The sequence below is a fragment of the Akebia trifoliata genome, chromosome 2, assembly GCF_017979445.1.
Source record: "Akebia trifoliata isolate Shusen 1 chromosome 2, ASM1797944v1, whole genome shotgun sequence".
NCBI lineage: Eukaryota > Viridiplantae > Streptophyta > Magnoliopsida > Ranunculales > Lardizabalaceae > Akebia > Akebia trifoliata.
In genome coordinates, this window is record NC_141376.1 from 31298408 (window position 1) to 31308703 (window position 10296).

Sequence of the window (10296 nt, forward strand, 5' to 3'; positions counted from 1 at the left end):
CAGAAAACCATCGAAACTGTGTGCGGTTCTGTTGCAAAGAAGTGAAGAAGAGAAATAGAAAAGAAAAATTCGGGGGTATTTCTGTCTTTTCAGTTGAACCATTTTTCGGTGTTGGATTCTCCCGCAAACGCAAACTGAAAAAGCGTCTTTTACCAACTTTTCATATCTGCGTTTAAAAACGTAAATTTGTAACGCAAATTCGTAACGCAATTTCGTAACAAACAATAATTTTGGACCTAACTGCAGATTTTCAGCACAAACGCACTGAAATCTGCGTTTTGAAACAGAAACAAACACCACCTAAGTTGACCAACAAAAATAAACATATACTAATTAGGGAAGAAGACCTAAACTAAGTTGGGAGAATAACTAAAGATAGACAAATTATAATGGACCTAGGGTCCTATTTATGGATAATTTTTTAGTTCTAGAAGGATCTGGTACGTGCAATCATCAGCAGTAAGATTGCTCTTGCGCGTGGAGCATGAAAATGTAAAATGACTTTGATTAATCACCTTTTTATCATAGAACGATTAGGGTCCACCGTGGTGCAGTTGGGGTGCAACAAAAATGTGCCAATTTTGGTCCATAGCTCTTTTATACATCCTTGATTGCTTTGGTGTGCTTGAATTGCTTCACTTTGTTCATATTTGGATTTCTGATCTGAAGTATGCACAATCAACCACATGAATTTTCTATTTTATTCAATTATTCATTCAGTTATGCCTAATTAATATGATAAAACATGTAGAGTGTTGATATGGGGCATAAACATAATTATTTGATAATTAAGGTTCAACTAGGGTCTAGAATGTGATAAGTGCTTGAGAAATGTACATTAAAATCAAGGTTTTAGGGTACTGATCATGATATATCATCACTTTAAAAATAAACAAACTAGCATACAAGCTTGTAAACAATGAAATTGGTGGGGTTTCATCATTCTCGTTTGATGGATCGGACCTTTGAATATCGATCTGGTGAGTCAAGATTAAGAAAAATGACCACTACATGAAGAAGGGTAAATTCGATGCCCATGTTTGTCGAATTTAGCCCTTTTCGCGTAGTGTTTAAAAGAGTTGCGTCAAATTTACCCCTCTTTTCATGTAGTGTGGACTCTTTTATACATTGACCAGCTACAAAATATGATTAACTTGTTGTTTTGGTTGAAAAAATGTGTCAATTATCCAGTGGGGGAAATTGCCTCTATTGAGTTTTAAGATACCCTTATATTTTCAACTAATTACATGCCTCCATTTGCCCCCACTCGCTCACCTCACTCCCCATTTGTCCCCTCCCCCATCCCCTCACCTCCCTCAAATTCTCCTCCTCCTCCTCCTCCCTTTCAATTTTTGAAGAAGACTTTGCCTCTTGGATTGGGTTTTCTCTCGTAGATTGCTCGAAAATAACCTAAATATCATGTTCGTCAACTCCTAACCAAAACCTCTGAATTTCTCTCTAAAACCATTCATGTTCAAGTTCTTCAACTATGCCATTAACTATAGTTTGCCCCTACTACAAGAAAATTTTGGCTTTGACCTTGGATATAATCCATTAGATTAATGGTGATATATCTTCCAAGATAAAATTAATTTCAACGTCCTTAGCATAATCAATCATTGGGACTTGCCAACTAGAATTTCTATAATACACTACAAACTCATTGAAAATCATTATTCATGGGAACCATAATTTTGCCACTCATTGAAAATTTCTTAGTATCAATTCATTGAAATTGAATAACAACTTCTTCCGACCCAAAGAAATTTCCCGTCCTTAGAAATTATTTTTCCACCTAGTCGCCTACCTCCAAACGTTATTTGTTCACAATTAGCCCCACCTCCAATTCTCATTTTGACAATTTTCAGGCACAACCAAATGGAAGAATTCATTTTTTTTTTTTTTTTTTTTTTGAGAAATTCCATTTTTGCATGACCATTTTCTTGAGGAATTAATATGAGAGATTCTATTGCCACACCAACTTTTGCTAACACTACCCCAATTCATATGTAAATAACGAAAGAATTAGCACAAATTTTGCGGTAGTATTAGCAAGGGTATGTGGCAATAGAAGCTCCCATTAATATTTTCTCGAAAATGAATTCCTTTCAATCATACAAACCCTTTATTATTTTAAAATGTAGGGATGATTCAAGCTCATTTAAAAGGTCTGAAGATTATAAATTAGTGGTTTTGAGTTTAGACTCATTGAAATATTATGGTTATGTAGTCATTTAGAATCAAATTTTGTCATCAAAATTGCGATTACATGATTAGTAGAAAATCCCAAGGGAATGACACACGGGCATTGACTACTCTAAGGTCAAATCTAACTGAAAGCCAATCTATCTTCCAAAACTCAAAACCTCAGAAAAATCTATAAAGATTTTCACTATTAGAGAACTATACCTAGAAGATTGTTAGAAATCATCAAACAACAGTTGAAATCTCAAAGCGAAACCAATCTGAAAAAATCTCATAACTCTGCAACGATACCCTAGAAGAAGTTCCTTCTCAAAATCGAGATGAAGATGAAACTTTGCTTGTTACAAATCTGATTTGCTATTGAAGATTTTGAGAAATCAAACATAAGAGAAGTCAGATTTACAAACGAAGATGGGTTTGTTTTATCTATTCATTCTTGCTTGAATAAGAGACCTAATAGGTTTCTCTCAAGGTTTAATCGGTACGGTGAAACGGTTATCAAAGCCCAAACAACTTAAAATCGTATTTGATCATAAACGACTAAAAGTCGTTTCATAGTAGTGTTCCTAATTGGTTGTTTTCTTGTAGTGAGTGTGAACAAGTGGATTTGCTTGAGAGTGGGATATTACGGGAGCATTGACATACATAAATTTATTTAAGGTAGGGTTGTTGATGGACCACAATGGGCTGAGGTTACGGGCTGCCCCATGAATTACATATATGTAGTTTTTTTTTTTAAAAGTCATCCACAAATGACGAAATTCATGATCTCGGATGGGGCCACAACTAAATGGGCTTATTCGGATTGGACCAAAATGTGACCTGTAAACAGTCCTAATTTACCTAAAAGAATATACAGACATTTTGAGAAATTCTAATTATTCCAAAATATAGACATTTTTTTTGTTCTTGTAAAAAAAAAAATTGTACTCTAGAGTGACTCTTTTAACCTCAAATGAGGTTTGGTGGACAACATCAAACATAAATGCCTTGGATATTACAAGTTTCCTACTAATATATAGATTAGCTTCTTTAGGGCATATCCTCTTATCTCAGCCATTCGTTTGACGGGACGCATCAAACCTATTTGAAGCTAGTTTTCTCTTTCTCGTGGGGAATGAAAAGTTGACGGTGATTTTGCTTGAATGCCCCTTGAAAGCGCCCTCGACCCGCGGGGTGCGTAGATCGACTTTTGACCTTAGAGGTTTGGGAGTCTCCACCTAGTTGTAACGGTCTAGGAATCGGATACTGACTCTAATTAGGATAAAAACGACTAATCTACTAAAGAAAAACTAAGTTCGGGGATCACATTACGGGGTTGGAAGGTGTTAGGCACCAACCCCGCCCAGCCAATGCCGGTCTCTACTTATCCCAAATAAGACTACATTGCTAACAAAAAAACCTAGATAAAAAAATAAAAGAAATTTTACCTTTGAACGCAACAATTCTATTCCCTTAGATCTGATAAAACCGTTCCTTGTACTGTACTCCTTGCTTCTTTCTATCTCTGGATCTGATTTTTGATCTCCGAGGCAAGGTATCTCTTTCTTAGATCTGGATTCTTTGAATTTTTTTATGGATTTTAGAGTATTTTTGAAGGGCTTCTAGGTATTTTTCAGGCTAAAATCAAAGTATGGGTGTTAGGTAAGGAGTTGATGCTTCAAAATTAGAGTTTATGGGATGTTAGGGAAGCTTTTTGATCTACTTCTCTTAAATTTTTTTATTTGATACGAAAATAGGGTGTGAGGACCCCTATTTATAGATTTTTTTTAAGGGTTTGTTTAGATAGAATTAGTGTTTAATTAGAATTCTTTTAGTTAGAGTTATATTTTAGTTAGAATTCTATTAGATAGAGTTGTATTTTAATTAGAATTATTTTAAGTAAAGTTATATTTTAGTTAGAATTCTATTAAATAGAGTTATTATTTAATTAGAACTCTATTAGGATTTTGACTTTTGATCTTATTTGATTGACTTTAAGATTTTGACTTTAATCTTACTTGATTGACTTTAATATCTTGACTTTGGTCTTATTTGATTAACTTTAATTTTGACTTTAGTCTTACTTTATTGACTTTAATACCTTGACTTTAGTCTTGCTTGATTGACTTTAATTTTTTGGAGAACCCCCCTCTATTATATCTTTAATTCTTTGGACCCCCAAATGGAGGGGTTCTTGAAGAAATATCTTAGCAACCGTCAACAATTTTACCTGAGAGCCTGATTGATCGATTTTTTTAGTTTAAAATTTTAAATTAATTTTATTAATGTTTCACTTTAATTATTTAATATTTTATTTATTAATTTTAAAAATTTTAATTATAAAAATTGTGAAATTATCGTTTTGCCCTCGAAGAGGAATTTTTGTGTTTTAAGTTGGTTTTTTATGTTTTATGATGTTTTATAATCGATTTTTCGTAAGGAATTCAATTAAAATTTTTGTGTGAAATGGTGGTGAACTTTATGAGGGGCATTTTCGTAATTTTGTCAAATTCTGTGAAAATTGACAAAATAATTTATTTGATTTCGATTTGTTATTTTATGTGTTTGAGAGGGTTTTCCTAAGCGTAATGTAAGCTCTAGAGATATTTTAAGGTTAGGGGTATTTTAGTAATTTGGTCATTTTTTAGTGATGTTTATTGTGAAACTTCTTTTGTTTGAAAAATAATGATTTCTAAACTTTTGGGGTTATATTTTTCTAGCATAGCGTGATTTCTATAGTTTTGTCACTTCGAGATACCTCATCCGGATTTCTGAAACATATCTAGTAACAAAATAAAGCATTGGAATAAATATCCATCATTGGGAATTGTTGTGATCAGGTTGACGAGTTGATTAATCAGGCGAGTGCAAAAATGGGGTGTCTACACTCCTCCCTCCCCCCACCACCTGGGCTTTTTGCTACTCACTACTCCACACCCTTCAAACAAACCCACCAAGTGAAAAAGGTTAATTTTGATTTACATTACTTAGTTTTGATCAAAGTTGTAGATACCCCCTGACTTTTCAAACTGATAACATAATCCTCAACTTCTGTCTTTCATGAAAGATTAATAAAAAATGACCAAAATACCCCAACTAATTTTTTTGATATCAATTGCAAAATCTGTCAACCTCTAAAATATAAAACTAATTCGATATCAATCACAAATATCGAATCCAAACTATTGAACTAATTTTTTTTTCTTTACTCAAATTTGGTAACTATCAACTGTGGAGAGGTTTTTATGCCCTTCCACAGCTGAGAAGATCTTTGTTGTTGTTGATGATGATGGCCTTGACTTCACCATTGATTTCAATCAAGCTCTTTCGAATAATCTTTTCCTGTTCACAATGGTTGGAGACGACTAAAGAAGGTTAAAATCCTCGGTGTGGGGGTTGCCAACGTTCCTTCTACGATCTTGTTAGTATAATCTTACGAAAGAATAAACAAACTTATGAATGTAAGGAACATGATGAAAAATAGAGTTGCAGAGTCTTAAATCTTTTTTTCTCTCTCATTCACTTCCACTCATCTTATTTAATCAGCCAACCTCCTACCTAGTGCCTTCAACTTAGTATATATAGACGAATTATACGGACAACTGTCACCATACGACTGATCTAAGTGTTTAGATGAGATGTTGAACTGAGGTGAACTTGAGTGCTTTGGGAGATGAACCCATCACTTATTAGTACGATTGAACTTGATGTGTAAATATTGTAGCTTATTAAATGTGAAGTAAGATATCTCTGACACACGGTGGCCCATCAGTCTGATTAAGATCTTTTGTATATTATTTAAAGTGAACAAATATACTTAAGTTTAGATACTAGCTAGGGATCAAATATGAGTTTGGATCTGTTGAAACTGTTAGTTGTTAGTGTTGATCGAGTCTTTAGAATATGTTTCTGTTAGTTGCTTTGTGGTTTGAATAATCCTTATTCTTAGAGAGAAGTTGCATGTAAAATGTGGGCTGCATATTTTTCTCTACTCTGTTATTTTTTTAAGGCTATATATAGTCAGTTCATCAATTTAATTGAATAACAAGAAGAACTATTATCCTGACTTCTTTTGTGTTCATTAGAGAAGCAACAAAGAGTTCTTATCAAGTGGTATTAGATCCCCATCACAGGGGCCTGATTGAAATTAAGAAGTAGCAATCTTCTAAGGTATTTAGTAATGAGAATCTGATGACTGAGAGTGGATTTGTGCAACCAGCGATCCCGAAATTTTATGGGCATTATGATCACTGGTGTATGCTCATGAAGAATTTCATGTGATCGAAATAATATTGGAGTGCAGTAGAAGATGAGATTCCTGCAGCAGCAAAAGGAGTTCAACTCGCTAAAGCACAGAAGAAAGTGATTAATGATCCAAGGATGAAGGATATGAAGGAAAATAATTATCTCTTCCAACGATCGATCCTGGAAATCATTTTGAACAAGGATACAACCAAAAGCATTTGGGATTCCTTGAAGCAGAAGTTTCAGGGGATAACATGAGTGCAGCGAGCGCAACAACAAGCTCTCCCACAAGAGTTTTAGATGCTAAACATGAAGGTGGGAGAGTCTGTGAACAAATACTTTTCTTGTATTCTTGCTGTGGTCAACAAGCTGAGAGCCAATAAGGGAAAGATGGACGATGTAGCAGTCATCGAGAAGATTTTGAGATCCATGACACCCAAGTTTGATTACGCGGTGTGTTCTATTGAAGAGTCAAATGATTTGGATGCTCTTACCATTGATGAATTACAAAGTAGTCTTCTAGTAAATGAACAGTGTATGAAAGCTAATGTTGTGGAAGAGCAAGCATTAAAGGTTACTCTTAGAGAGTCTTCAGCAGAAAGAGGACGAGGTCATGGTGGAATTCGAGGACAAGGAAGAAGAGGGGGCAGACGAAACTTTGACAAATCCATTGTTGAATGCTATAACTATCATAAGCTTGGACACTTTCAGTATGAATGTCCAAAAAAGGAGACAGAAGCAAAAGTAAGTTATGTGGAAAGTGGTGAAGAAATGTTGTTGATGGCTTACGTGGATGATAAAGAAGCTAATAAAGAAGAACTGTGGTTCCTTGATTCTGGATGCAGCAATCACATGTGTGGCAAGAGAGAGTTTTTATCAGATTTTGAAGGAAATTTTAGGGAGAAAGTGAAATTGAGAGATAATTCAAGCATGGATGTGATGGGTAAAGGCAATGTGCGAATGCTGGTAAATGGTTTTGTATAGATTATTACTGGCATATTCTATGTTCCAGGATTAAAGAATAGTTTGACAAGCATTGGTCAGCAAGTTGAGAAGGGACTTACAATTCTCATACAACAAGGTACATGCAAAATTTATCATCCTGAAAGGGCTAATTATGGAGATTACAATGTCCTTGAATCAAATGTTCAAGATGTTTGTTCAAATACGACTGAAGGAGGAAGCTTGTTTCAATTCTTTCATGGAAGATCCAACTCAACTTTGGTACTACAGATATGTTCATCTAAGCTTCAGTGGTCTGAAAGGGAATGGTGAAAAGACTGTCTTGTCTTGAAACATCGTCAAAGGTATGTAAAGATTGCTTGGTGGGGAAGCAATGGAGAGACCCATTTCCTAGGAAAGGCACTTGGAGAGCTTCTCAAATTCTTGAATTGGTGCATGCCGATATATGTGGACCAATCAACCCTATGTTTAACATTGATAAAACATACATGATTAGTTTATTAATTACTATAGTAAAAAAGTTTGGGTTTATTTCTTGGTTGAGAAGTTAGAAGCATTCATTACCTTCAAGAAATATAAGAATCGTGTTGAAAAAGAGACTGGTTTGAGTATAAAATGTCTTTGTACTGATTGTGGGAGTGAGTTCACATCACTTGAATTCACTAATTTTTGCAGTGAGAATGGTATTCGAAGACAACTGACAGCTGCATACACCCCTCAACAAAATGGTGTTGCGAAGATCGAACTATCATGAATATGGTTCGAAGTATGCTTTCAGGAAAGAAGATTCCCAAAGCATTCTGGTTTGAAGCTGTGAATTGGAGAGTGAAGAACAAAACTCCAGAAGAAGCTTGGAGCAGATTTAAACCATCAGTAGATCACTTCAGGGTGTTTGGGTGTTATGTCATGTTCATATTCCTGATTGCAAAATGACAAAGCTCGATGACAAGAGTGTAAGATGTGTTTTACTTGGGTAAGCGAGGAGTCAAAGGCATATAGGTTGTATGATCCCATGTCTCAGAAGATTATAATAAGTAGAGATGTGGTGTTTGAAGAAGACAGTAGCTGGGATTAGGATAAAAGTCATGATGAAGGTATTTTGATTGACTTGAATTGGGGTGACAAAGAACCGGATGCAATTGTTGGAAATAGAGGTGAAGCTAAAACTGATGAGGAAACTGACATTGATGGTTCAAATGGGTCAAATGAAGGCAATCATTTAGCTTAGGTGAAGATCCTTCCCTTGAATATCTTGAACAAAGGTCAAAAAGGCAACCAAGTTGGATGAAAGATTATGTAAGTGGACAAGATTTATCTGAGGGAGAAGACATGGCATATTTAGCCATGTTTGCAGCAAATGATCCAATTTTATTCGAAGAGGCACTAAAAGATGCAAAGTGGAGATCAGCGATGAATGTGGAGATTGAAGCTATAGAAAAAAACGATACTTGGGAATTGATGAATTTGCCTATTGGGGCAAAAAAGGTTGGTGTGAAATGGGTGTATAAGATGAAACTCAATGAAAATGGTGAGGTGGAAAAGTACAAAGCCCATTTAGTCGCAAAAGGTTACACTAAAAAACATGGTGTTGACTGCACTGAAGTTTTTGAATTTGCACATGTAGCACGATCGGAGACAGGTCGATTGATAATTTCTTTTGCAACTTAAAAAAGCTGGACGATTTTTCTACTAGATGTCAAGTCAGTCTTTCTTCATGGAGAACTTAGTGAAGAGGTTTTCGTCGAGCAACCTCCTGGTTATGAGAAGAAAGGTAATGAACAGAAAGTATACAAGTTAAATAAGGCTTTATATAGACTAAAACAAGCTCCATGAGCTTGGTATAGTCGGATAGAGTCATATTTTGCTAAAGAAGATTTCGACAGGTGTCCTTATGAGCATACTTTGTTCATCAAAACGAGAAAATAAGGTAAAATTCTAATTGTCTGTCTCTATGTTGATGACTTGATTTTTACGGGCAATGATGAGCATATGATTGTTAAATTTAAAAATGATATGATGCATGAGTTTGACATGATAGACCTTGGAAAAATGAGATATTTCCTTGGTATAGAAGTCATGTAAAGATCGGGGGATATTTTTATCTATCAAAGGAAGTATACACATGAGGTGCGAAAATGTTTGATATGGATAAATGCAATTTAGTCCATAATCCAATTGTTCTAGGTTGTAGACTTCTGAGAGATGAGAATGGAGTAATGGTGGATAGTAGTTGCTACAAGCAAGTAGTTGGCAGTCTAATGTATTTGACTGGTACTCGGCCTGACATTATGTTTTTGGTGAGTCTTCTAAGTAGATATATGGATCATCCCACATAGCTTCTTCTTTAGGCAGCCAAGAGAGTATTGAGATATCTAAAAGGGACTTCTGATTTTGGGATACTTTATAGAAATAGAGGAGATGAGAAGCTGGTTGTCGATACCGATAGTGGCTACGTTGGAGATTTAGATGACAAAAGGAGTACTTCAGGTTATGTTTTTCTGTTGAGTTCAAGAGCTATTTCTTGGTCATCAAAGAAACAACCAATAGTAATTTTTTCTACCACTGAAGCTGAGTTCGTTGCAGCAGCTTCATGAGCTTGTCAAACAGTTTGGGTAAGGAAGATTTTGAAGGGTTTTAATCATGTTCAAATTGATAGTACAACGGTCTTTCGTGATAGCAGCTCAACTATTGAGCTTTCGAAGAATCCTGTATTACATGGTCGAAGCAAGCATATAGATGTCAGGTTTCATTTTCTTCGTGAGCTTACAAATGATGAAGTTGTAAAGTTAGTCCAATGTAACACTCAAGAATATGTTGTAGACATAATGACTAAGCCATTGCATCTTGAGATGTCTGTGAAGCTGAGAGGTTTATTGGGGGGTTTGCACAGATCCAAGTATA

General features: G+C 35.1%; 1 protein-coding gene across 1 annotated transcript; it reads left to right on the plus strand.

The window, feature by feature from the left end:
• Window positions 1-6741: 6741 nt before the first annotated feature.
• On the plus strand, window positions 6742-9989 carry LOC147410137 (uncharacterized). The gene is made up of 6 exons (XM_086432063.1): window positions 6742-7375; window positions 7445-7703; window positions 8607-9034; window positions 9089-9166; window positions 9580-9655; window positions 9803-9989. Exons 1-6 carry the CDS (start codon window positions 6742-6744, stop codon window positions 9987-9989), a joined length of 1662 nt encoding a protein of 553 aa, XP_086288189.1.
• Window positions 9990-10296: the final 307 nt, after the last annotated feature.